The 27,984-nt window shown below is 47.7% G+C and overlaps 5 protein-coding genes across 5 annotated transcripts; 1 reads left to right on the top strand and 4 right to left on the bottom strand.

Annotated features, from left to right (window-relative positions):
* Positions 1 to 7: 7 nt before the first annotated feature.
* Positions 8 to 2,474, bottom strand: LOC133924638 (L-type lectin-domain containing receptor kinase SIT2-like). Its single transcript, XM_062370266.1, has one exon. It carries the CDS (start codon positions 2,243 to 2,245, stop codon positions 209 to 211), a length of 2,037 nt encoding a protein of 678 aa, XP_062226250.1. The 5' UTR covers positions 2,246 to 2,474; the 3' UTR covers positions 8 to 208.
* Positions 2,475 to 3,782: 1,308 nt separating this feature from the next.
* LOC133924639 (L-type lectin-domain containing receptor kinase SIT2) lies at positions 3,783 to 6,131 on the top strand. Its single transcript, XM_062370268.1, has one exon. The coding sequence runs from the start codon at positions 3,950 to 3,952 to the stop codon at positions 5,948 to 5,950; it is 2,001 nt and encodes a 666-aa protein (XP_062226252.1). The 5' UTR covers positions 3,783 to 3,949; the 3' UTR covers positions 5,951 to 6,131.
* A 515-nt stretch (positions 6,132 to 6,646) lies between these two features.
* On the bottom strand, positions 6,647 to 15,124 carry LOC133924640 (uncharacterized). The gene is made up of 10 exons (XM_062370269.1): positions 14,902 to 15,124; positions 10,912 to 11,017; positions 10,381 to 10,519; positions 10,094 to 10,202; positions 9,870 to 10,006; positions 9,056 to 9,192; positions 8,581 to 8,687; positions 8,287 to 8,414; positions 7,631 to 7,719; positions 6,647 to 7,027 (listed from the first exon to the last, which is right to left on the bottom strand). Exons 1-9 carry the CDS (start codon positions 14,944 to 14,946, stop codon positions 7,665 to 7,667), a joined length of 963 nt encoding a protein of 320 aa, XP_062226253.1. The 5' UTR covers positions 14,947 to 15,124; the 3' UTR covers positions 6,647 to 7,027; positions 7,631 to 7,664.
* Positions 15,125 to 17,493: 2,369 nt separating this feature from the next.
* LOC133923590 (elicitor-responsive protein 3) lies at positions 17,494 to 20,095 on the bottom strand. Its single transcript, XM_062368868.1, has 5 exons — positions 19,904 to 20,095; positions 19,641 to 19,706; positions 18,627 to 18,753; positions 18,187 to 18,301; positions 17,494 to 17,778 (listed from the first exon to the last, which is right to left on the bottom strand). Exons 1-5 carry the CDS (start codon positions 19,968 to 19,970, stop codon positions 17,755 to 17,757), a joined length of 399 nt encoding a protein of 132 aa, XP_062224852.1. The 5' UTR covers positions 19,971 to 20,095; the 3' UTR covers positions 17,494 to 17,754.
* Positions 20,096 to 24,322: 4,227 nt separating this feature from the next.
* On the bottom strand, positions 24,323 to 26,004 carry LOC133924637 (probable galacturonosyltransferase-like 3). The gene has a single exon (XM_062370265.1). It carries the CDS (start codon positions 25,765 to 25,767, stop codon positions 24,739 to 24,741), a length of 1,029 nt encoding a protein of 342 aa, XP_062226249.1. The 5' UTR covers positions 25,768 to 26,004; the 3' UTR covers positions 24,323 to 24,738.
* Between the last annotated feature and the right edge of the window lie 1,980 nt (positions 26,005 to 27,984).

Below are 27,984 nucleotides of genomic sequence, written 5' to 3'. Positions count from 1 at the left end.
AAGTCCGGACGAAAACTTTACTGTTTATTTATTGCTTATTATCCGGTTTTTTATCGTATCGTGGATTCGTGGTTGCTCCACTAGACAGGAGTGAATAACTACTAGCAGTACCAGTACTGTCACAGGAACTGTCAAGTCAGGTCAGTGAAGTCACCAACACGACGAACAAAAACAATTTCTTTTTTAACTACCACAGCGATTGCTTTATTCACCTCCCACCGGAGAGCCCGGACACGGCCGAGATGTTGCCGGAGACGGGGCTGACGCTCGACGTGGCCGTGGACGGGAACGACATGGCGAACGAGTCGAACCCGTCGTTCTGCATCAGCGCCAGCATGGTGTAGCTCACGAACGTCGGCGCCACCTCGGGCATCGGGGTGTCGCCCACCAGGTACTGCACGACCTGGCGCATGACGGGGCGCGCGTCGGGCAACGGGTGCCCGCACATGAGCCCCAGCTTGATGGCCAGCCGGGCCTCTTCGGCGTCGTACTTGCCGCAGAGCCGCGGGTCCACCGTGTCGAGGGCCGCGCCCTTGCGCTCGTGCTCCTGCACCCAGTCCAGCAGCACGTTCTGGTCGTCGGGCGCGATGCACCCCAGCGGGCGGCGCCCGCAGGTCACCTCCAGCACGAACACGCCGAAGGCGAACACGTCGGTGACCGGCGTCGCCTTCCCCGTGCGCACGAGCTCGGGGGCGAGGTACCCCATGGTGCCGACAACGTGCGTGGTCTGCGGGTCAAGGCCGTGGTCGTACAGTCTCGCGAGCCCGAAGTCGCCCAGCCTGCCGTTCATTTCGCCGTCGAGGAGCACGTTGCTCGCCTTGATGTCCCGATGGATGACGACCTTCTCCCAGTCCTCGTGGAGGTACAGCAGGCCGGACGCGACGCCCTTGATGATCTGAAACCTTTGGTCCCAATGGAGGACCGGCTTGTTCTTGTCGTACAGGTACTTGTCGAGGCTGCCGTTCGACATGTAGTCGTACACCAAGAGCAGCTCGCCCTGCCGCCGGCAGTAGCCGAGCAGCTGCACGAGATTCCGGTGCCGGAGGTGGCCGATGCTGACGACCTCCGCGATGAACTCCTTCATCCCCTGCTTCGAGTCGTGCGACACCCTCTTGACGGCGATCTCAAGCTTGGACTTTGGGAGCACGCCCTTGTACACTCTCCCGAAGCCGCCGGTGCCGAGAAGCTGCTTGTTTTTGAAACCATTTGTGGCCTGGTAGAGCTCCTTGTACGAGAAGCGGTGCGGGCCGAACTCCACCTCCCAGTCCTCGCGCACCTCGGCGTACCTCACCCGCCTCCGCACGAACAGGAAGACGCCTATGACCAGCGCGAGGACGAACGCCGCCGTGGCGATCGGAAGAACGATCTCCAGCACCTTGGACCGGGGCTTCGGCCCGAACCGCGGAAGCGCCGGCAACTTCGAGGTGTCCAGCGGCGGGGCCGCGCCGTTCAGGGCGAAGCTCCAGCCAAGAACGTAGTGCCGTGTGTAGATGACGCCCGTGGCCGCCGAGAACCCGACGTAGACCGTGTCGGTCACAACCGCCGAGAGGTTGACCGGCGCGGAGATGAGCGTCTTCCTGGGCTTGGGCACGCCCAGGGGCGCCATCGTCACGTCGAGCTGCGTGGTGGCGCCGTCGTAGTCGACCCAGACCTGCATGGGCTGGCGGCTGATGAGGCTGAGGTTGTTGAACGCCCCCGTGGCGTCGTCGTAGTACCCGGCGGTGTGGTTCCGCATGGACTTCATGCTGTTGACGTTGACGCCGAGATGGTTGCTGTTCATGTCCTGGAACTCCGGGTTGAGCATGGTGTCGAGCTCGACGAAGAAGACGCGGTTGTCGTCCTTGCCGTTGTCGGTGACGTTGAGGATGCCGAGGTACTGTCCGGCGTTGAAGGTGGAGAGCTTGGTGCTGGGCGCGACCACGAACGCCATGCCGTTGTCGCTTAGTATGGTGAAGTTTGACACGATGGCGAAGACGAACGAAGCCGAAAACGACCGGACGGCGCCCCCCGCGCCGTCCCGCAGGCGGAGCGGCGTTGGGTGGAACGCGTGGCCGGCCATCTGGCTGGTGCCGTTGCTGAGCACCAGGAGGCCGTTCGGCGCCACGACGGACATGCCGTCGAGCGTGAGGTTGGCGCCGGCAAAACCGTTGTAGGCGAACTCGTCGGCGGCCAGCACGGCCGCATGGTCAGGGCAAACCACGGCGAGGAGAAAGAGTGGAAGGAGGAGCAAGCGGAGACACCCCATCGCGTACCAGCTCACGGCGTTCCGTAGCTGCAAGACAGTCTCTCCACGGGAGCGGTTCGATTGAAGTAGTAGGAGACTAGGAGTAGCACACAAGTTCACGACGGTTCAGTCTGGCACTACGGCTTGTAGTGTAGCAGTGTGAACGAAGTGGTGCTTTGACCCGCACGTAGAGTCGCTGTTCAGGACCTGACCTGCCGCTTCGGTTGCTGTTGATCAAAATTCAAGAGGGCGTTCGTAACATGGGGACCAATTGTTCCCATTTAATCTTGAAAGTTTTTCACTAACGCATGGAACCTACAGAGCAAAAGATAAAAAAATAAAAGAAATTTCATGGATTTCGGTTTTTTTCGCTGGTGAAAAAAATTATAAAACAAAATTGAAATCCTAGTCCTTTCAAGCGCGTGAGACTAGAAATTTCGACGATCCTGCTGGTCAAAGTCGAGGAAACGCCGATAAAATATCTTGGCCAGCGATGACAGGAGTGAGTGGTTAAGTGTCACATTGCAGGACAGCACGACAGGCATTTGGGCAGCTACTGAATTGTAACCAAATTGAGTTGCTGTCGTCTGGTGGGCTGCGCTCTTCTGACTCTATGCCCAAGTCACGCTGCTCGCTTTTCTTAGCCAGGTTGTTGAACGTTATTCGACATGATCCATAGTCGCAGATAGTCAGAAGGACGGACATATTATAATAGCACTAAAAATTTGCAGCAGATCGGTATGGGTATCTTGTGGCCTGGCGCTGATTTGCGTTTCTTCCAGCATCGGCATCAACCACCGGAGAAAAATGAGGCGAGTGGGAAGTGGGAACGGACAGACGACTAGCCCCGCAGGGGTGGGTGCAAAGTTGACCAAAGCAGCGGGGCATGGCGAAACCACGCGCCCGGCGCACCGGAACGCGCCACGGCGGCCAGCTGCCTGAGTTATTGCGGCAGGTGAGCCGCCAAGAGGAAGAGGAGGGGAAATTTGATTATATCTTCAAAATTTATTAATTTTAGTAATAGATTCAAAATTGATTAATTTTAGTAATAGATTCAAAATTGGTCATTATATGTTATAGAAGAACTAGTTTGTAATAAAATTTTGCCTTGATCTTTTATAGCCAATATAATACTTGGTTACAAAGTAATTTGTATGAGATATATGATAAAAAATGATCGAATATATAGTATCAGAGGTGGATCGATTTTGAGATGTATAATTAATTTTCCGGAACAGGAGCGCGCCTCCCGATTCACGCAGTCGCATCCTTCAGGGTGAGGGCAAGGCATCCGTGGGCAGACGCGAAAACAAAGGCCGGAAAGGTTGACTCGACGGGCCGCTGACCTCTGATTTTCCGAATCGACGGCTGAGGAGTGAGGACAAGGCATCCGCAGCACGCCACGACACAGGCGTCCACACCTGATGCGATCGCAGCATGATTTTGCAAGGACATCTAAGGCGAACGACCGCGACTGCCTGTACGGCCTGTATTCACATGAGAATTGCTACTCCTCTCACCATCCCTGTACGGCCGGAAACGATTAGACGTGCGCGTCTGGTCAGCTTCAACACCGCCACCAAACGGTGAAGACTCACGCGGCTGCGTTCGTTAAACACCGGGAGACTGACGCCATAGAGGGCACACAACCCTTCGGCGTTTGCTGCTCAACTACTGTTCGAACTTCGAAGCTGGTACGAGTCCAAGTGTGGACACAGGCCAGCCATGCAGTTCCTTGTGTTGCTCCTCTTTCTCGGCCTCGGCGCCCTCCTGCCTGCGGCGTCGGCCGCTGACGAGCAGTTCGTCTTCAACGGGTTCACAGGCGCGAACCTGAGCTTCGACGGCATGGCCACTGTGACACCGAACGGGCTGCTCATGCTGACCAACGGCACGAACCAGCTCAAGGGCCACGCCTTCTACCCGACGCCGCTGCAGTTCCACAGGGCGCCCAACAGCACGGCCATGGAGTCCTTCTCCACGGCCTTCGTCATCGGCATCATCGGCGCGTTCGAGGACCTGAGCAGCCACGGCATGGCGTTCATCATCGCCAAGAGCAGGAATCTCACCTCGGCGCTGCCCGGGCAGTTCATGGGCCTTGTCAACTCCGCCACCAACGGCAACGCGAGCAACCACCTGTTCGCCGTGGAGTTCGACACCATCCTCAACTCAGAGTTCAACGACATGAGCGGCAACCACGTCGGGATCGACGTCAACGGGCTCAACTCCGTCGACGCCGACAACGCCGGCTACTACGACGACGCAACCGGCGCGTTCAGGAACCTCAGCCTGGTAAGCCGCAAGGCGATGCAGGTGTGGGTGGACTTCGACGGCCAGACCATGCAGGTCAATGTTACCATGGCGCCCCTGGAGGTGGCCCGGCCCAAGAGGCCCCTGCTCTCCACCACCGTCAACCTCTCGTCCGTCATCGACGACACCGCGTACGTCGGCTTCTCGTCGGCGACCGGCATCCTCTTCTGCAGGCACTACGTGCTCGGCTGGAGCTTCAAGATGAACGGCGCTGCCCCGGCGCTCAACATCTCCTCCCTGCCCTCTCTGCCGGTCACGAGCCCCAAGCCGCGGTCAAAGACGCTGGAGATCGTGCTGCCGATAGCGTCTGCGGTTCTCGTCTTCGCGGTGGCCGCCGTCGTCTTCGTGTTCATGCGGCGGCGGCGCATGTACGCGGAGGTCAAGGAGGAGTGGGAGGCCACATTCGGGCCGCACAGGTTCTCGTACAAGGACCTGTTCCACGCCACCGACGGGTTCAGCGACAAGCGGTTGCTGGGCATCGGCGGCTTCGGGAGGGTATACCGAGGCGTCCTGGCGTCCAAGATGGAGGTCGCGGTGAAGAAGGTGGCGCACGGGTCGAGGCAGGGGATGCGGGAGTTCGTGGCCGAGGTCGTCAGCATCGGCCGGCTCCGGCACCGCAACCTCGTGCAGCTGCTCGGCTACTGCCGGCGCAAGGGCGAGCTCCTCCTAGTCTACGACTGCATGCCCAACGGCAGCCTCGACAAGTACCTCTACGACCAGAGCAAGATCGCCCTGAGCTGGGGGCAGAGGTTCCGCATCATCAAGGGCGTCGCCTCCGGCTTGCTGTACCTTCACGAGGACTGGGAGCAGGTGGTGGTGCACCGGGACATCAAGGCCAGCAACGTGCTGCTCGACAAGGAGATGAACGGGCGGCTCGGCGACTTCGGCCTGGCGCGGCTGTACGACCACGGCACCGACCCGCACACGACGCACGTGGTGGGCACCATGGGGTACATGGCGCCGGAGCTGGGCCACACGGGGAAGGCGTCCAAGGCGTCGGACGTGTTCGCGTTCGGCGCGTTCATGCTGGAGGTCGCGTGCGGGCGGAAGCCCGTGGTGCAGGACGCGCGCGACAACCGCCTCGTGCTGGTGGACTGGGTGCTCGACCGGTGGCGCGCCGGGTCCGTCACGGACACTGTGGACCCGCGCCTGGTCGGCGACTTCGTCGAGCAAGAGGCGAGCCTGGTGCTGAGGCTGGGCCTGCTGTGCTCGCACCCGCTTCCCGGCGCGCGGCCGGGCATGCGGCAGGTCGTGCAGTACCTGGACGGCGACGTGCCGCTGCCAGAGCTGTCGCCGATGTACAAGGGCCTCAACATGCAGACGCTCATGCAGGACCAGGGCTTCAACCCCTACATCATGTCGTTCCCGATAACGTCGACGAGCGCCAGCGCCGTATCTGACCTCTCCGGTGGGAGATGAGTCGTGCTGGGTTCGTGCAGTTAACCAGTGCCTAACTGGAATTTTCTCTTGTTTTTTGTGAGTTCACATCCCCTTTTCCTTTTTCGAGTATGTAAATTCAGAACCTGGTGTGTGCACTGCACATCATGCAGTGTGGATGACCTGAATGTAAATCGTTGTGCTCGGGATAGCTTGATGTTCAGATGCGAAATTACTGGTCGCAATTGGAGATTGGAGCTTGATCGCACTATCTCAATTATTCTCCCGGTCCTCTCGACTACTGCAGTGTTCCGTGAGCTTGCTGAGCTTGGATGGGACCATGGGAGTATTTTGGGAGTCTGCACATTTTGTCACTGTTATCTTAGTCTGCACTAGAGACCTTTACGCTCCCAATCACGTATGTTTGGAATTTATAGTTCAGTGATCAGGAGCGTTATTTCAGACGAATGATCAGAATTCAGGATTTTTCTGGTTTGTTCTGTTGCAGACAAAGGTTGCTTAAGCAAGGCTGCCAGGGTTGAGATGGTGGGTAGGATGTTTTTTGCTTAACAGGATCGGATCGTAGAATATGAACTTAGAATCATTTGTTAGTTAAGCCTAGTTAAAGAGGAAAAATACATGCCATTTGTAAGATTTATCTGTATAATATTGGTAAGGGACTGGCTTTGACAAGTCTATAATATATGAGCACTGCATGAGGTGCAAACGATAAATAGGTGCCAAGGCTAAATGCCAATCAAAGGTAAGCCATGGAGAAAAATAAACATTTAGGACACCATCCGATAATAATACAACTATTTCCACCAATAGTACATGACCCAGCCTTTCCGTGCTCCTAAATAGCAAAACAATTTATATAAGCCTCAGAAAAGAATGGTGTTTTCTAAATTTCAGGCATGGAGTCATGGACCTATCATCAGTACAACTGAAAGATCAACAGCTCCTGTCCCGAACAATCAACAATTTGTGAATCCTCAATGGATCTATATCAGGTAGCACAAAGCCCAACCAAAACGGCAAACCTTGTGTTCTTTGGTGGCAGTATCGATTCCTCCAAAACCCGTTAACAAAACTGGGATAGGAATCCAAGCAGGAGAGCTGCAAGAGAACTTCAACTTTAAAAGATATCAAGCAAAAAACAGAAGAAAAAAATCGATCAAATTTAAAGGGCCCATAAATTTCTGAAAAATGGCAATGCAAATAGAGTCCAAGGCTGCAAGCTACTTTAGCCAATCTGGAGCTAAAATATCAAACTTCTAACCCAAAGTAATTCACAAGGAAGATGTGGGCGCAGTCAACAATCCCAAGTACAACACAAGGTGTGGGAAAATTTGGACTTGCCACGTTGAGCTCAGTCATTACTGTAGGTTGTTCCTGGGTAATACAATTTTCAGTGAGCTGTCAGATTTGTTGGGGTTCAATCGTTCATGGCGTCGAGAGCATTGCTCCATTTCCCAGTGATTGCTGAACCATTGTTGTTAAAATATACTGTCTATTCTTAGAAACTTTTAAATGCTCAATTTGCACACTTCTGATCCACAATTAAATGTATTGTAGAAAAGAATGCAACTAACAACTTAAAACAAGTTCCAGACGGATTTCACCAGCCTTGCTTGGTTCAGGGGGAAATACCATAACTTTAGACCCAGAACATTTTCTTTCCTTTCCACAAATTCTAGACCCGATGTATATGAAAATTACCTGGTTGACATGTGACAGTAACATCAAATTGTGTTCACATCCTATTTGAAACAACAAAATTGTAGTAGTCCTCCTCCCCATATAATCTCCTGAAAAATTAGAAGAAACCAGACATTAAGATTATCTCACGAGTAAAGAAAGTTATGTCAACAGTATATGTTAGAATGAGGAAGATAACCCCAGTATTGCGAAATAAGATGCAATATCATGAAAAAATCAGTGGCGAATGGATATTTAATAAAACAAAATCTGGTAAGTTTAATATCAACTTCTCAAATTGAAGAACAATAGAAAGACAAATTTCAGGATATACTATATCAGTTGCAAAATTCAAGGAACTGAGCCCATACAAATCAACTAATTTCAAAGAGGGAAGAATATAAGAATTACCTTAAAAGGATTGTTAGCATCCAACAAATTTGGATCTAGATAAATGGAACAGTGGCATAACAAAAAAGGTATTTGGCATGGCATATATTCTAGTAATGTGAATGGACCCATCCTAAGACAACAATCTGGACAGCATTATCCATAAGTAAACTAGTAAAGAGTTACAAACCTGCCAAGTAGGATATATGGACAAATAATGTCAAAATGTACTACTTAGTGAACGAGTCATATGCAAAGGAAAACAAATAAAAGTTGGCTGAACTTACGCTAAATCTGCTGATGTATCGCACTTTATCACAGCTTTCCCTTCAGGAAGTTCAAGGCAAGAATAGTGCATTATCATTTCTTTCAAGGTATGTTTGGTGCTCTTCACATCATTGTCCCACAAAATGCTCTGCTCCACACAGTTACAATGTAATGTGATGCCAGTACACAATACAAGCAGAAAAACATGCAAGTCCTACTATGATATAGAAGCTCATAGAAGTTTCATATGGTTTTGCCCATATGTGAATAACATAGGACACCCTATAACAAAAACAGAAAGCAAAACCAAATACCTTTCTCACATACTCTCTTTTGACATCCTCCCAAGGTGTTTTGCCTTTGGCACAAAAGATAGAGGCATTCCACATGGCACCTCTAGCAACCATTACAGAAGCGGCACCTAACAGTTATAGAACAAAGATATCAGCCATCATCGAAAATAACGTTACAGAAAGATCCATCTGCCAATGCACTCCAAGCAAAACACAAGTAGCAAGGATGAGATCTCTCAAATTTGTAGTTCTTTAAGAAACCATGTTATATGCATATGCTTTGCTCATCATGAATTTCGAAGTTACCAGTTACTTAAGATGTTTAATACCACATAGCATTTAGGGATGATCTTAAGTATTGTGCAAGTCCCAATCAATGCAGGTTTGCGCTTGGGCAAGAAGAAAATTAATTCCAAGATTATTAACTGATATAGGTGAAGAACCCCAAACTAAACAGAGCAAGCTGATAAATGACAGTGTTAATTGAAATACAAACCTGTAGCATCTTTAATTCTTTTGAAATCCTCGTACTCAAATACATCTCCATTAGCTATAACTGGAATTGACAGTGCGGACACAACATCGGCAATCTCATCCCACTTGGCAGGATCTCTTGGCCTGTCTTTGACCTTTCTGCATTTTCAAAGGAGGCCACATAAGGAAAACCAATTATCCAAAAAAAAATATTAGAGCAGACCAATAATGGAAAATATTTCACATTCTTTCACATCATATTCAGTTCCATTATTGCAAAAATAATGACTTGCAAAACAAATGTACCAGGTAGTCAATAGAAAGCTCAGATCTTGGGAAAAAGAAGTTCATAGCAAGAAGGTCCCTGAATGTTTCATGGATTTGAGCTTAATCATTTTAGACACTATAATAACTATATAAACAAAACAACTATGTGTATGAATATACTTTATCATTTTTGGGAATCTCAATCCCAAAAATTAACTTGGAAAGATATGTTAGAAATATATAGTCATTATCCCTTATGTATATGTACTAGAGTTCATATCATGTACTCCCTCATATACACTACATATTGCCCCAGGGCTACTATTGAATACAAGTTGCTATTCCTAACCCAGGGCTGTGGTCCATGGTTGCTTCTTGCTAGCTTTTGCTCTACTGCACGCTCCTGCTCACATCCACGCCTGATGCTACTATCAAATAAAAGTTGCTATTCCTAACAAGATAGACATGATTGGAAGTGCAGATGATAAATTGCACACTTCTAAAGTAAGAGTGAGAATGGTTACAGTTATATATCAGCAACTCAAAAGTACTACTCTATGTGTTATTACCTTCCATGGACAGCAAGAGCAGGAACACTGGCTTTTTCAATCCGACGTGCCAACTCCACAGTGTCCTTAGATGTGTTCAGAAGACGGATTTTACATGTCACTGTTGTGTCCAAGTTCCTCCGCAATGTTGTCAAAATCTACATGGTATACTATGCATAGCCTGAATAAATGCAGTGGATTTATGGGGTATGAAAAAAGTAAAACAAAACAATAAGAACAAGTACATCATGTATGAGCACAGGTTTGGAGAGTAATGCGGCACCCATTCCTCCACTAAGAGAGAAAGCCTTTGGACAACCCATGTTGATATCTATAGCAGCAACATCGCGACACCTGGCGAGGATGAAAAAATATGGTTAAAGAAAGATGCAAAGTGGAAGAGGTTAAAACAACTAATCCAATGTTATCAGATCAAACAAATGTAGGTAGCAAACCTAGCTCAAACCTAGAGCACTTTATGTTAGCTTACTTTAGAATTTGGATATTAAAAAGTCTCAGAAATAAGGCCTACACAATCTGAGCAGCTTTAAGTGCCCTCACGGCATCTGATGTGCCCATTTGGAATACAACTCTACTCCTTTCTTGTGGGCAAGTCCGGAAAACTACATTGTCAGTCCCTTTCTCCAGAAAATCAGTAGTCCCGAGAGATTCTGGCAAACATTGTGCAGCACGATTAGGATGTGCGGATCATACAGTGCAACTCCAATAAATATGAACTACAGATGAAACAAATAAAACAAATCCTGGAAGTGCTAAGAAGGTGCCCTGGCTTCACATGTAAAATAGCTTTCTCTTCACATCGTAAAGTTATCCTAAATTCGTTCAATCCTTCTCCATTGCAAGTCTTTTATCATTCAAGAGTCATTTAAGTTAAATATTTATCATCAACTTCAGATGCAACATTATTGGGGTAAAGTTATTTGCACTACTATGATATTAAACATATTAGATCTTAATGGCAGTTGATGAGTAGACTTAACCGCTAATACGGAAGCCATAGTTGTAAGATCAAAAGATCATATCAAAATGCCAAACATTGTACCATTTGAAACACGTTCACACTTCAAGAATTTATGATCAATTATTTCTTCTCCGTAAGTAATATCAGCACCATATTCAGCAGCCAGTAGCCTAAATGGCAAGGTTCCCTGCAAATATAATTAACAAAATAAGGCAGATGCTACATAAGAAAGTAAATTTGGAAAGGAAAATTCGGACACACATACTAGATCAATCAAAAAAGTTCCTAGGCATGAGATGTACAACATGACCCAAGCTAAAGGGAGTTCTGGTGCTCTTGAGCTATACAACATGTTGAGCACATCCTCTGAAGTTGTGGAGGATTACTGCTATATTTTCAGCAATGGTAGCATCCGAATTCAATGGTAAAGAAAAATAATGCCAACTCATTTACTAAAAGATATTGTCTGCTCATAAACTTATTCAGAAGCAGAGATACAGGAAAGAATCTAAATTTCACTGATGTTAGCATTGGGGAAAAAAAGGCATGCTCAGATAGGGAGGATTTGAATTTTGGACGGAAATCCTTAGTACGTGGTTACAATTCAAATTGAACTAAATCCACACATATTCCCAGAGGAGTAAGCCCAGTCACCCAAATTTCACCTAAACCGACTCTAAAAGCTTATTTGAACGCAAGTATCTCACATGCCTAGCCATCAAAAACAAACATCAACTAAGTTATTAATCAAGGAATACTTGTTCGCAATAAATATACTTCCAGAGTTCCAATTTCACATAACTGATCCAAAACAAATGAAAACTAAGACCTAATCAAAGCGTGATCTCCATCGGCAACAGCAAAAACACAAAATTTTGGCACCACAGTTGGTTGGAAGGAGAGGTACCAAAGAAGCTTGCCCCGCACTGTTTGCCTTAATATGCAGGAAAAACAAGACGATTCAGCAAGAGTTGTGCAACGGAGCATGAATCCGAGTATACCTGTTCAAAGGCCGGGCCGGGCTTTAAAAAGCCCAATGTCAGGCTTCTAGGCCCAAGCCCAAGCCAACAATGGGTTTTTTTGGGTTGGTCTTGGGCTTTTTTGGGTTTCAAGCCTATTTTTGAAGCCCAAGTCTAGCCCGAAAAAGTATGCGAGCTGGGAAGTTAAGCCTGAGCCTGAGCCTGGCCTTGTGCACTGGTTTGGCCAAGCCGGGTCGGGTTTACTAGGCCAAGCTGCCCATGAGCGGGCCTAGATCCGAGCATTACGTGGGAACATCCTGAATGCCACACATCTTGAGGAATTTGTCTCGCTCTGGGCACGATTACAAAATGTCTTCTTACAGCCAGACCTAGAAGACACCATTACATGGCAATGGACTGCAGATGGGAATACCTAGCAAAATCCGCCTACCTCGCTCAATTCCATGGAACATATAAGTGATTTAACACCAACCTCATCGAGAAGGCAAAAGCGAAGAACAAAGCAAAATTCTTTGTGTGGACGCTCAGCCAAGATAAAGCTCTAACGGCCAAAAATCTGGCCGCACGTGGCTGGCCGCACAACCCGACTTGTGCACTCTGTAATGGACCACAGGAAACAGGCATGCACCTCTGCTTGCATTGCCCTTTCGCCAAAGAGGTATGGGACGAGGTTCTTAGTTGGGAACAATACGACGTACTGCGGACAACTGATCCACAATGCTTTTCTAACCTCGCGGATTGGTGGCAAGCGACGGCTAAAACAATCCCAAAAGGGCAGCGACGTACCTTCAATGGAGTGGCTATCTACATCGTGTGGAATATATAGAAAAAGAGGAACAGACGGATTTTCCAGAACGAACAAGGAAATGCATTTAATGTGGCTTGTAGGGCTCGGGAAGATATCACACAGTGGCGTAGAGTGTTCATGATGTAATGTACGGTTTATTTTGGGATGTCCCGCTTTTCCTTGGGCAAGATCCGTCAAACTGTAATAGGGCGTGCAGTCCTATTTATACTTCATTTCTCTTACTCCTACAGTGATGAGCAGAGCCAAGGGCGTAGGGGGGTCACCAGATGGGTCGAGGCACACCCTAAAAAAAATTAGAGTACTCGGTCCAGCCCAACTTATCCATCCCATCTCCAACATCCTCGCCCTAGTCGCCGTGGTGTCTCCATCGCGTCACCACCATCACGCCCACGCCGTCACCACCGGGGTGCCGGGCCCCTCTCGAATCGCCCGCTCACCGTGCTCGCGGCCTCGCGCCCTCTCCGTTCTACTCCTGCCATGTGTCGTCGTGAGACCGGCGACGCCACGTGACTCGTGCTCCACGCGGACCGCGCATCCGCCGACCGCCAACCACCCCACCCCCACCGTCTACTGCCCCACGGCCCAGGCTTCGACGCCCGACTGCTCGAGCCGTCGGCTCATCGCGACTCACAAGTCGTCATAGCCATCCCGGCGCCTCCAGCAATCCAACGTGTCACCGCCGACACACCCACGCGCCTCTATCGCATCTTCCAAGCCATCGATGTCGAGCACAACGGATGCATCCGGCCCAAGGAGCTCTGGCACACGCTCGTCAAGGCTGGTAACTCCAATGCTGCTCCTGGCCTCCTTCCTTCAAGTGCTTCCTATGTCCTGTGATATCTCAAATGTGGTTCAAGCGAAGCCATACGTCTCCTTAGATTAGTAAACTAAGATAAGCTCTTTTCATAATTGGGATACCCGAGTTAAATTTGGCGATCAGAATGCAATATAGTATGATGACGGTTTCTTTTGAGGTAAATAGGTTGCTCAATTGTGTCCTAATTCAGTTTTATCCGTTGCTAGCGTTGGAAGCTAAATTTTCTCCCTTGAAATGTGGAATGGATAAAAGATATGTTCTTCAGCTGCTTTATTATGTGTGTGTGGATAAGTTTGGGGTTTTCTGAGCTATAAATTCGATACTTCCTTTGCTTTTTTTGGCAGTGGCGAGAAATTTAGTCCCTTTAGGTGTCATGAGAAATGCAGCTGCCAGCTATGAGAAATTTAGTTTGGTTTTGTTTGTTGCTAGTGCTGGAAGCTAAATCAGCTCCCTTAAAGAGTGAAAGCATAATGCAATACATGCTTCATGGATAGACTAGGTATAGCTGGTGATTATGATGCTTATTAGGAGTAGACTAGGTATAGCTGGTGATTATGATGCTTATTAGGAGTAGATATATTTTCCATGGAGTTTAACGATATGCCTGTGGATATCTTTTTCCCACCGTGGAAATTCTATTACTTTTGCTGTTGCTGACATCTGTAAGAAGATTTGGATGACTTGAGAAATGTTGTTCAAGCCTTGTAGGGGAAAGTACATATATTGAAGTGTTTGAGCTAAGGTGGGGTTTAAGTTTCAACCTTGTAATCTATCATTTCTAGAGCCTACTCTTAGTTTCTATAATACAAAATATGAGTACATATATTGAAGTCTCATGGCATTTATAGAGCAAGACATGTTCTTAAGGGTTAGTGTTGACGATGTAATCAAGCGCTTCCAAAATATAGGTCATCATCGTGTGAAATTGAATTTGTAATTTTCTTTAGATAATTTGCAACTTATATTCATGTAAAACCAACTGATACTCTTATTTGAACAATTTGTATAGCATTTTGCTTAATTTGAACCTTAATTTTATTGGACTTGTCATATAGTGCATATGATATGTGATATGTCGTGCTAGAATAGGCACACCCTTTTCAATTTTTCTGGATCCGCTACTGGGCAGAGCTCCTGCCATTTACCGTTCAGAAAAAGAAAAAAAGACCCATTCAAAGAGCTAAACTAGTGTACCATCCTGTGCCTCCGCTAATCGCTAGGACAGCATGCCTACTTACTTGTGAGTTCTGACATAAAACGAAAAGCGTACACAATCATCTGTGGTGCATGCCTCCACTTCTAGATCCTGATAAATTAAACTATTCATTCGAAAGCAGAGACTCAAATCTAGAGATCCATAAGCTTCACAGCAAAGCTCATATCCAAACTCGTGCCACCCAGCAGGGAGGAAGACAAGTAAATCAAGCGGACGGATTCGGGGAGGGGCTCGGGTCGAGAGGAGTTACCACGCGGACCATGGGCGCCAGCACCAGCTTGTCGCGGTACTCCATCCCCCTCCGCGCCGCCGCGGACCGCGACTGTTCCGCCTCTGACTCTTACACCTCCCCCCGCCGCCGCGAAAGTTGGAGGCGGCGGAGTCCGCGGCGAATGCTGCAGAGGCGAGAATAGAAGGCGAACTTGGTGGCGTACGCGCTTGTGTCTTCTCCAGTCTCCTCGCAATCGTCTGTCCCGACTCCCGTCCTTGGTTGGGCCGGGCTGCCGAGAAACCTAGTTCTTCCGCTCTGCTGGGCCAGGCAGCCAAACCAGTTGGACATGTCGGACCTTTTTTATCTTTATTATATTTTTAAATCCGAAAATTACAAATATATGCGTCCGGTATGAAATTTTACAACTCTAAACCTCTGTCCAACGGGCGACAATAATATAAAATTGCAAATTTTCAAAATAGATATATATATTTATAATTTTTAGATTTAATAAATAATTCGACATGTCAAGCCGCGTTTTGGGGCTAACTATCCGCCGGTCAGGACCTCTTTACACTAAGGCCCGTGTCTGGCGCAGAAAATCTTTTTTTGTCGAGGACGTGATCTGGCGCAGAAAATCATCATGTAACTGTGTTGTGAACTTGTGATGTGCTTTTTTTTGCGGGGATTGTGATGTGCTTATTGAAACTCTGATAAAGTTAATCGAGACCGATGGGATCAAACAACAAACTGGACAACAGTGAAATGCGGTATCATCGCTTTCGAAACTTTCAGTGTGATGCAAGCAAGGTCTTTTTATCACATGCAGCTGCAGACGAATAGTACGTGCACAGCCATAACAAATTTAATCAGCTCATTCCACTGAGATATCGATAGCATTATTGCCCTCATGGTCATGGCCTGCTAGCATGGGCATGGCCACCCAGAACATAGGCATGACACAATCCGACACATCGGCAAGATTGTCCCGCGATTAGGCCTTAGCCACATGCAATTTGCGCGACACAGACAGAGAGTTAGGTTCGCGGTTGTTTCATCAAGTCAGATGGCCACCCCTCAACCAGACAAGAACATCCATCCTTTCACACTTCAGAGTCGTTCCGGCAAAAAAAAAAAAAAAAAAAAAAAAAAACCCACTTCACAGTCATAGAAGCGATGGCCCCAGCTTATTAGTTTGGGTGCACGAAGGATTTTAGCTTTTGATTGAAAAATTACTTTTCTAATTTCTGACTATTAGTTTTTCTATTAGCTTTTACAATAATTTTTTAGTTTTTTACATATTAAAAATCAGGAAAACTCTTCTTAACTAATTTCTCAATTTTTTGTTTATTTTCTCAGAAAACAGCTTTTAAAGATTAAAAAAATCAACTCATAACTATACTGTTTGATTTGACTTATACGCGGCACCCACCAGTTAAGCCCTCTCTCGCCTTCGTACACAACAAAACCTACGATGCAACACAACAGTGCACACACACACGAGTGAGGAGTGACACAAGCATAGCTGCGTCCATACAAACACTGAAGGTCTGAACGACCCCTCCCTCTCCGGCCAGAGCCATCCACCACTTCTCCCTCCCCGCCTCCAACTCCCAAGCATGGAGAGGCACGCGAGCGCTCGGCTACCAGCCATGCTATTCGCAATGCTTCTTCTGCTGGCGACCGAGCTCGCCACCCTCAGCTGCGGCCACAGAATTCCCAGAGCGGACGTAGCTGCAGCGTGGAGGCACGGGCGGGTGGCGGCGACAACGACGGCACGCGCGGCGTCCCCCGCAGCAGCTAGGGACGCCGAGGCGGCGGCGGCGGCTGTGCTCGGGGAATCCAAGAGGTTGGTGCCGCAGGGCTCCAACCCGCTGCACAACTAGCACAGGTTCTTCGATCGGCTTCCGTTCTCTCTAGCTAGCTCGCTGCACAATACAATCACATATACACAGTGATGTGTGCCTGTAACTGTAATTAGTTGTTAGCACAGTGGTAGAGCTCTGAATCCAATCCAACACAAGAGAGTCTACATGTCTCCTTGCCTTGTTCTTTCGAGCAAAGGTTTGATTGAAACAGGACAATGATTGTGTTCTTCTGCTTCCAGTTCCTGGGTGTTTAGCGTCATTTCCCTCGCTGTGGCGAGGCAGTAGCAAACGGACATGGGGAGCCAGGACAAGCTGGTGCTTTGTCGCGCTTCGCTAAAACTATGATTTCGACTTAACTAGCCTTTTTGTTCTCTTGCGAGCACACCATCAACAGTATCCCTTGATATCTTATCCCTCACATGGCAAGGATCGTCGTGTACGAGATAAAAAAAAAAATTGTTAGCTTTGGTGTTAATCTATTGGCTCAACAGAAAGATGTGGTGGCAGAGAGGTATGGTCGTGAAGAGCAGCTGGAAGGTCAAAGAAGAACCGCTCTCTGCAGTTTAGTGACCGCTAAGCCATGACCTAGTCTCATCATCCGAGACATGCGTGTCAGGGGATGAGGGGAAGGCATGCATGGTGCTGATTACCATGAGATATCGAGTGCCTACTCCCTTAGTCTATGCTGCAAGATGATTTCATCCCGTCTCAGTTGAGCACACCGAATGGACATTGGACACAGCCTCAGAAAAGAGCAGGCAAGTGATCTCTTGCAGCAGCCTCTGCCTGTTGTAATTACGACAAGATAATAAGTGAACATCAAGAGTGCAGTTCAGCCATAGTTCATACAAGTGGCCAACACCATTATTACAGCTTTTAGCGCACAAGAAAACAACAGTATGTGAAGTATGCGAGTAAACTATCCTCTCAGGCTTCTACATAGATATGGTCAAAGAATTGCAGCAAGACACCAACGGATCTGCTTCTTTTCAAGACGACTGCTTCCAGTTCCGGCCACACAAGTTCAGTAACCCTGATCACGAGCTTCCTGCAAATAGAAGAAACATGTCGGCAGGTTGTAGATACATTCAGAACAATGCCCAATTTGTCGTTCATCTTCAGGTAACAGAAAGCAACAGAAAAGAGGATAAAGATTTCCTTTCAAAAAAAGAAAGAGAGAGAGGATCAAGATACCACTAAGCACTAACACAAGTACACTTTGTGGTGATAGACAGGAACTAGAAATGGAAAAGCAAAAGGAGGTAGATGGTGACATCTATAGCAGTCCAAAAAGGACTGCGTGAAAACGCCTGATTATATATACAGCGTTTGCATTTCAGGTTTTATGAGGAAAATGTATATACAGTTTATATCCAAAGCTTTTCTGATGACTAATGCATTTTTTAAATTGTGCATACTTTAAGTACTGATATGAACACGAATGTGAGAAAACTACCTCTGGAGTGAATGTGAGACCAACTTTGATTTCTCCACGGTATTCTTCATCTTTCACAACATTATAAACAGTCGGAGGGATGCTTCCTTCTGTATAAACTGCTTCCAGAGGAATCCTGCAGATGTAGGGCACTCAATTGAAATGAACACTGCAACATCTTCCAAACCGCAAACTGTAAGTGGGAAGATAACTAATTATTTCAGGAGTTTTCCTTTAAAGAGATTTGAGCTATTAACTCACAACATATTTGGACGAGACAATGAGCTAGCTTAACACTGATTGCTTAATGTTTAATACAGTCAGGAAATTTGACATCAGCATCCCCAAAAATTGGCTTAGTCGTATCCGTCAATTATTTGACTGGACCTCTAGTGTGATTGGATTTGGCATATCACATTATACTTGTGGGCAGCGTTTTATGAATAACACGGTGCACTTACGTTGCTTCCCCAACGAAGTCGTCATCCGTGCCACCATCACTGTCCAGGAGCTTGATGATGAGCTCTGTTGCGCTCTGGGAGGCGGTGAACACAAAGGTTTCGTTCCATTCAGGGTCACATCCCTTGCCTGGAGTTCACAAGCAGATCAATTATAATAGCTAGGGAAGTCAAGGACACACATAATTACATTAAGAAACTATCCATGTGGTACACAATGGTTATTAGCATTTCCACAAAATACTAGCTTTGCGCCTGTAATCAACAAGATCGTTTCCCCTTCGGTAAATCTGTCTTTGATTTAGCAAAGAATGGCTTTATGGATCTTGTTTTCTTCTTTTTGGAGATTCGGTGGTTCATGTCAGTTGCGAACTAACTTCACAGGTCTCAGGATGAGAGTTATTGATCATTCTAATTTCTAAATTTAGCTGTGGATTAGCACTAAACTACTGTCATAACTCATTTTTTTCAAAGTGGAGGCTCACACCCTAGCGACAGAGGGCTGGGGGCGCCTCCGAGGGTGAGCACTAGGCCCACTGGAGAGCGGGCTTTAGAAGTGAGAAGAAAATTTTATGAGATCTAATATCACAGAAAGATTTCTCTCATGTCACATATCCTCTCATTCCTCTCAGTTGCACGTGACAACCGTTGGATCATAGAAGAACAACATGTATCAGGATGTCATAAGTATCTTTTAGTGAAGAATCTTATAGAATTTTCTTCATTTTTACAAGCGGAATGAACGGGGATTTGAGCCCCGCTGGCTAGCTCCACAACTGGAAGTCGCACCACTGTGCTATTGCGCTGTCTGCTACTGTCATAATTTATAGTATAGTCTTTCACACATAGCCTGTCTACAATATGATCACCAAGAGCAACTATTTCACTTTTGCAGATTCTTTATGAAAACATACGGCAAATAAATTTTTTTAGCAAAGTATATAACCTATAAGTAAAGATAACGCTATGACAAATGTTAACAACAAAATTAAAGCTAGAAGGGTATGGAGTATATACCAGATGCAACACTGCTCTTCTGCTCATGCGAGCGACATTTCAGAACCGCGTACGGATCCATGTTACCTGCATGCGTGGTACAGCAGCCACGAAACTCGTAAGCAAGAATCGATGCGTTTTTCAAGAACAGTAAAACGAAACCGAAACTGTTGCAGAATTTTCCCAAATCGAATGACCGAAAGGTTGTTTAGAGCCGAACCAATCGATCATGAAACGGGGACACAGCGCTAGTGATTCGGAAGGGGAAAAGAACCGACGCGTACTCAGGTAATCGGTGTTCTCGAGGCCCTTGGCTCCGACGAGCAGCACCTCCAGCGTCCCCTGCGCCATCTGATCTCCCTCCGGCCTGCCTACCTGGTCTCGCTTGAACTCCTGCGCTGCTGGATCGATGACCAACTTGCAGCGTGAAGACAAACAAACGACGAGATGGCGAGATCCAAATCCAACCCTACTCGCGGCGCCATTTATAGATCGCTGAGAACTGAGATGGAGCGCGCGCGTTCGCCTCCCCACGTGGAGGCGGCGTGGCGCGGGTATGGTGCCCGGCCGCCGCGGCGTTATACGTGCAGCAGGTCAACGTCCGCGCGCACCGACGGGTAGGACGGTGGGATGGCTTCTCGCGCCAGTTACGCGCGGAGAAAGCCGGAGAAACCGGCCGCCGGTTACCGCTAGATCACGTCGTTTTGGACGATGTGAAAGTCTGGGGGGAGGCCGGTTTTTGATCCAGTTTGTCGACTTGTCGTCCTTCACGTTGGTATTCGAATCATCCGTGTTGGTGTTCAACTTTGAGGTATTGAGGCGTCCGACGTCCGAGCGCCCGGCCTACGGCACCGTTCGTATGCAAGAGAAATTTTCATACGTGTATAGATTATTACTATACGTTCTCTTTTACTTATCATTTAATATATTAATACGATATTTAATAAATATGTTTAACTATTACTTTTGATAATTATCTTTTCATAAAAATTGATAATGATAGATGATGTTAACATATTTTTTATAATAAATTCACTACACTATTTTTATGTGTTAAATCATAATAGTTTTTGTATATATTAGTGATTAAAGTATTTAAAATTTACCTACACGTATTCTAAGATGATATCTATTTGAGAATGGAGGTAATATGATTATTCATTTACGTTAAAATTTGTATAAAAAAAGTAGATAAATAAATCATACGGTAGATAAAAAAATAAAATAAAGAATAGATAACTAAGATAAACCATATATACTAGCTGTATGATTTTGCATTTCCCCGTTCCTAGCCTGGCCTGGCCTATTAACTTCGAATGCGATGACGGACGGGCCAGATGTGTAGTTTGAACCGGTCCTCTTTTTTCTGAACAGAAACAAAACAGAAGCGTAGAGATCGTAAGAATCTGCGGGTGAGCTCCTGAGAATAACTGCTATAGGATTTAGGAGCTGCATCTCTCTAACCGCAAACACTTCGTACGAGTACATGAATTTTTTATGAGTTCTTCTTTTGTTTCGTTTTGCATCGCATTGGAGAAACATTGTGAAAGGATAGACTTCATAGCGCGACGGCAAGAGCGTGTGGCTCGCTCGTTGTCCACGCGAGTTCAAACGCTAAGTTTGACTCCGTGGCTTATTGGGGTTTTCCTCGGTAGTTAAAAGATAAGCACACGTGTGTGCTCTTAGCGAGATCACTCGGTAGCATGTGTGCTTAAGGTGTGCGTGTGTTGGCTATGTGTATTATGATTGAGTTATATGTGTTCTGTGATGTACCCTTTAAAAAATAATTCTTATTTAGAAATAGTAGGTGTATTTTTTTCTATAAAATCTATATAGTGTGAAACTATTTTGGATTGTGAAGCTAGTTGTATATTTTATATATACTAAATATTTTTATAATTTAATTAAATATTAATTAAAATACATAAAATTGGATTTTTTTTAAACACGTCTACTATTTTTGAAACGGATGGAGTAATGGGATCTTGAAGCACTGAAGTCCTACAGCTTAGTGCAAGAGCGAATACGCATGGGCCATTGGGGGGCACACCGATCATCTAACTCGAGCGTTTTTTGTTGGTACACTAGTACATCAAAAGAGATTGTGCGGTGGAGCCAGCATGACTACATGGTTGCATAGCAGCCTCGCAATGGCTGGCACTTGCAGGGGGGCAGCACGCCTTGTTCACTTCCAAGCAGCTCGAACAGGCGGTGGCCCCGCTGGTCCTCTGGAGCTGCGTGCGTGCGTGCGTGCCTGGCGTGGCTGTACGCCCTCGCTTGTCCAATCCCTGATGCGGAGACTGTCGGTGCCGCTCTTGTCAGTTCTGCAGTCTGTAGACCAAGACCGAGACGAGATCTCCCTTGTGTTTACAGCATCCGCATCAGCATCATGAAGTTTTGTGTCTTCCAAGTTTCAAACATCAGTAGAATGAATGGCATCCATTGAGACGGGGAAAAAGACCATGATCTGCTGAAGCATGTGCACTGCAAGAGACCAAGCGTGTTCAGCTCCGTGATCCACTGATACATCTTGGCAAATGGCGGGGACCAAGTAGTAACTCGACGTGGCATGTTTTTAGACTGCACCAGCTCAAAAATAAAAAAAAGTTCAAACACTGCAGGTATCATCACTCAATCATATCCGTTAGCACTTGGGAGAACCAACTGCATGAACGGAAAGCTATGCAACTTTAAGCTTTTGTGACGCTCCAATGGAGTAACACCATACCGTATGAAACTTCTTCTCAGAAAGCCCCAAATGCTCAAATTTGATGCTGGCACCATACAATAAGCCGTTCATAAGATCTGTACAAGCGTAAATCAAGCAAAAAAACAGCACGAACGTTGTTGCGCCGTCTGTCGATCTCAGAAGAGAAAAATAAAAATCATAAGATGCCCATCAGTTTAAACTTTTAAGCACTTGCGGCTGCTAGCATATGCTACAGTAATCTTGCGCAGAGCAAACATGCTTGTCGACAACATCATTCTCGCACGCCACCGCAGTCGAGTGATCATCCTCTTACCAGCAACGTGATAGTAACCGAGGAGAAAAGGCAGAAAGCAACTGAACCCTTTCTTCCCTCTCGCGCTCGCACACGAGAGAAGCAAAGAATTTCCCACCTTTTACAAAGATCCACTCGAGCAATTGGCAACCAGACATCCGAATCACATGGCACCAAACTCCACTGATCAAACCATCCAAATAACCTTTCTTTTTTAGAGCAAAACGGCATCCAATTACCTGCGCTAAAAGAATTTTAAAAAGCGGGAAAGTCAGATAAGATTCCTAAAATTTGGAGCTCCAGGTTTGAGATTTGTGCCACGAGACGACACCCAAATAACCTTTCTTTTTTTAGAGCAAAACGACATCCAATTAGCTGTGCTAAACGAATTTAAAAATAGTACTATTACACCGAGCTTTATCCCATTTCCCAAGAGCACCACCTCTAAACCTCTGATGTACTGTAACCCTAATTCCAAACATACCACGTCTTTTTTGCCTTGGGGAAATTGAGAAAACATCACTCCTTAAATAGCACTTTAAACTCAACTGTTTAGCAAATAGCACTTTAAGGATCACTACAATTTAGATAAATAGCACTCCTTTTTCTCTTCTCCCATTTTCTTTTTCTATTTGTGAATGACCCAAATACCCTTACCACTCATCAGACATACAAATATATACAACCACAATACATTTCAAATAAAGAAATGGACATATAGGAGGTTCATTTTAAGAAAATGAGCCTAGTTCGGTTTTGTACTAAATCTTAAAATGGTTTTGTCTATCTATAACAGATCTAGTCAAAGTGATTCTGTTATGTACTAAATCTTAAAATGGAACTTCTAAATGTCTATTTCTCTATCTGAAATGTCTTGTGGATCTATTCTACTGCTATTTGTATATATTTGTCTGCCTGAGCAGCAAGGGCGTTTGGATCATTCACAAATGGAAAAAGGCCCAAAAAAAGAGAAGAGAAAAGGGAGTGCTATTATCTAAATTGAAGTGGTCCTTAGAGTACTATTTGCTGAACATTTAAGTTTAAAGTGCTATTTGCTGAACACCGCTTCAAAGGAGTGCTGTATCCTCAATTTCCCCTCTTTGCCTGCACTATTATTTTCTTTTTTTTAGATAGGCACCTGTTTTCCATTAAACCCTAGCAACAGCAAAATCGCTAGCCACCAGATCATGAACAAAGTTAGAAGCACCGTCTACAACTATATCAATGCCCGTGTTAAGCTCACACCCATCCGCTGGTAAAGTATGCTCAACCCTATTACAAACTTGAGGACAATATGAAATTCAAAACGAAATAAAATTTAAATCTAACAAAAACTTCAACTCGTGAACTAAGCATCTAGCGACAGAATGTTATACTCCGAACCCTCAATAGGCTTGTTTCACCCTGATATAGGCTTTATTTAGCATTGCGGTTACTTTTCAAAAGTGATTATTTATTTTTATTTTTGGATGCATTATTCGGATGTGTAGCAGCAAAAATCACGTTAGGATGACAAATATTCCAAATAACTAGATTTCATAGCACGGTAACCACAAACAGACCCAAAACCAATCTCTCACAGCCTTTGAACATTCCAACATTTCCGCTTAAAAAGCATCTAAAACATTCTGAAATTTTACCGGCTCCTGATGCTATAGCATCGCTAGCATTGTCTCTGGATAAACCCCATCCACCAGTACATGTCGAGATAGAGAAAGTCCTGGTACAATTGTATTATTATTGTAGAGTAAATCCACAGGAATTTAACTATAACAAATAAATAATATAATCTTAAGAATCTATACCCCAAAAGGCCAAAAATACCAGCTGTACACAGCCCATCTCATCTCAGACCCACGCCCCAAAACCCCATCGGCCACCAACCTGTGGGCCCGCGTGCCAGTACCGACAGGGCCACTCCAACCAACGCCATTCGACTGACAATGTGGACATACGATGGGACCAATGCGGAGTAGCCAAGTGGGCCGGCGTGTCAGTGACCCAGTGTCCCGACGCCGACACCCACCCGTGGGACGGCGAAGCGAGCAGCCAAGCCATGGATTATGATCCGATCGAAGGCGAGCAATTCGATTGCTGAACCGATGTGGGCCGCATTGTCAGGCGACGGCGGCAAGGAGGTCGTCGCGGGCGCCGCGGCGGCGGAGAAGGTCGTAGGGAGCCCAAAGCGCGTCGAGCGGGCACGGTCGGCCGGCGTCCAGCCGTAGCCACGGCTTCCCCTTCCCGCTCCAGTGCAGCAGGCTGACCGGCCCCGGGTGCAGCTCCCGGCACTGCCCCGCCACATTGTCGCCACCGAGCCCGTGCTGGTTCCACCGGTGCTCCACGGCCTTCACCTCGCCGGCGAACACCAGAAGGAACGGCGGGAGGGAGCCCAGCTCGTATATCCTGGCCTCTTGCTTCTGCACCTCCATCCAGTACTCCAGCTTCGCGGTGTACCCGCCGGCGCGCCACCTGACCAGGTCGATGACCATGACCCCGGTGTTGAAGTAGCACGGCACCCGCGTCCGGTTGGCGAAGATGGAGGCGTACTCGGGGTGCCGCCAGAACACGTCGGTGAAGTAGGAGGTGAAGTTGGCGTGGCAGTACTCGGGGGCGGCGAGGGCGGCGTCAGGGCCGAGGTCGGTCGCCCAGAGGTGGGCGACGTCGTCGACGACGAGGAGGTCGGAGTCGAGGTAGAGAACGCGGGAGACGGAGCGGGGGAGGAGGTCGGCGAGGTAGATGCGGGCGTAGTTGAGTGGCTGGTCGAGTGCGCGGCGAACGGACGAGGAGATCTTGCCGCGAACGAGGCGGGCGTCGAAGCGGTGGATGGTGGCGGGGAGCGTGGGGAAGGCCGCGGCGAGAGCGCGGCGGAGGGCGGCGAGGCGGCGCGCCGGGGAGGCCGAGGAGGCAACGAAGTGGAAGGCGATGGACTCCGGGCACGCGGCGTGGCGGAGCACGGAGAGGACGCCGGCGAGGGAGCCCCGCAGGTAGGTGGCGTCCAGCGTCATCGCGATGTGGATGGTCGGCGCGCCCGCGCAGGCCGCGCCGTTGCGGAACGCCGGCGCCTCACGGAACCCCGGCAGCTCCCCACCGCCCCCGGCCGCCGCCGCGCACGCCGCCGCGAGGAGGGCAACGGCGAGGACGCGCATTGCGGCCCCCGAGTATCCTTCTGTAACCCTCGCCCTACCTGAGGATCGAACGAATGGAATTCTGGTGGGCACGGGTGGGGACACGAGATGGGAAGGGGATGATGCGGAGTTATGTGGCGGGGGCGGGGGCCGGAGACAGACTGGACGGAGGAAGACGTGTGAGGTTCACCCGTGGTGGTTTTACGGGTTTTTGGTTGGGTTTCTGCGCCTTTCCTCCCGGACGTTGGGTTGGTAGTTTCGATGTGGAGGGAGACGGCCGCTTGGCGTCAATGGACCGCTGCCCCTTGCGCTCTCCTTTTGTGCTAGCGGTTAGGCCCAAGCCCAACCGTCTAGTCTGGGTCTCAAAGTTGTTTTTATCCATCGAGCGCTGCTTCAATTTAGGTCTACCTGATCTAAATTCGGTGGGGAGTGTATACTTGAAAAGTGATTATGTGATTAGAAATAATTTTTTAAATAAATTTTATTAATAAGTGATTTTATGAGGAAGTGAATCAGTAAAAACTAGTAGAATCATTTTAAATATCTAGTTTACTCTAAAGAATCACTTTAAAAGTTAAAAACTGCAAACGGTTATCTGATATAGCTTCAACTAATTTCATTTTAATAACTAATCTGAAAACTCTACCGAATAGATTCTTACCTGACGGCTCTGTGTACACCGACACATATCACTTAGATTGGATGCAGCGGCTAACTGCAGTAAGGTGTAGTTTAACTGGCACTGTTGAGCCCTAAGACTACGATTTGTAGCACTCGTTCTAGCTAGGGACTGTATAAGATGTTCAAATGGATCGATGGCATGCCCTGCTGCTGCGGGTGTTTTTGTCATTTTGTGCAGTCACAGCTCGCAATAACTAGTATTGTTGGGGTGTCCCTTTTCGTGCTGGTGCCCTCGGGACGTACAAAATTTTGTGTCAAGGATCATCAATCAATTGTACCGTTGAACGGATATTATCAGCTATCTGCAAGGTAGGAGGAGGAACCTGCTCGAGCTCGAGTTTTCGGTGACTGGGTCTAAGGATGTCAACAAGAATTTCTCATCGGAGAATAGTTTCTTACGTCATCCTAAAAAAAAAAAAATCATGTGCCCGTATTCGTCCCGTTCGTAAGAAATATTTTTTCCCATCCTCATACCCGTGCGGGGAATAAGGACCCGACAAGTTCCTCATCCTTGCTACAGCTCTCATACAACAGGCCACACTATCTCATTTCTCCCTCGTCTTCTCTCGATGGTCGACGAGTGCCATGTCAAGCGAGTCGATCGGAGGCATGGGCGGGGAGTGCGCCGATGCAGAGGCTTCGTGAGCGGGGGCCGCCACTGGCACGTCGATTGCTGCTCGGCCACGCTTCCACGGCTCTTTGATCGGAGCACGCACATATGCATTGACGACAGCAGCGGAACGCTGGTCAGAGTTAAATCGATCTCAACGCGCCTATGTGGCAATGGAGGCACCTATGGCTGCAGAAGCATAGAGAAAACCAAAATCGATATAAAGCGGCAACGCCATTTGAACAAGGCAGTAGTAGCACGTCGAAAAACAAATACAACAGAGATCAACGGCGTTTGGGTGGGGGGGGGGAGGGTCACGTCGAAACGGAGTTCACACCGGTAACACATCACATGGCACCAGGATGCCAGATCGCCACATTGGCACGTCGGTGTGCAACATGGTGGCGCAAAGCATCCCACGCGCACGTCGATGGCCAGTACGCTGATGGCTCTCTCGGCTCACGTTTAAAGCAAGAAAGGAGGAGAGGAGAAAGACACATAAACACAACAACTTGATTCACCTTGAGATGAACATAGAACCATGGCCATAACGACAGCGCAATGGCGGATGATGAATTGGAACGGTGGTGGCAAGCCCAATTTATCTCGAATGGCGGCTGCACCACACAAGAGCAGGGCTTTGACGTCTCCAATCGATCTCAGCAGTCGAATGGAGGCGCGAGCGCAAAAGCTCCGACCACATACACGATAAAGGTGGGTTGTGGCAACCGACGCAGTAGGGGTGGGGATCGGGAGGTGGTGGGAAGGGTGGAGGAAGGTCGTGGAGACGCGTTGGCGTCCAAAAGGAGGTGGCGATGAGGTGGAGTCAGACAATGGCGCCGGACGGCTCAGTGATGTGCTAGTGGCGGCTCCCACTCCCGAAGCCTCTACACCGGCACACTCCCCGTCTGCGCCTTCGGTGACTCGTCTGACATGGCACCCGCTGG

This window comes from Phragmites australis, chromosome 7 (assembly GCF_958298935.1).
Source record: "Phragmites australis chromosome 7, lpPhrAust1.1, whole genome shotgun sequence".
NCBI classification, from domain to species: Eukaryota; Viridiplantae; Streptophyta; class Magnoliopsida; order Poales; family Poaceae; genus Phragmites; species Phragmites australis.
Note: the sequence above shows the minus strand (reverse complement) of the source record. Positions and strands in the feature narration are given on the sequence as shown.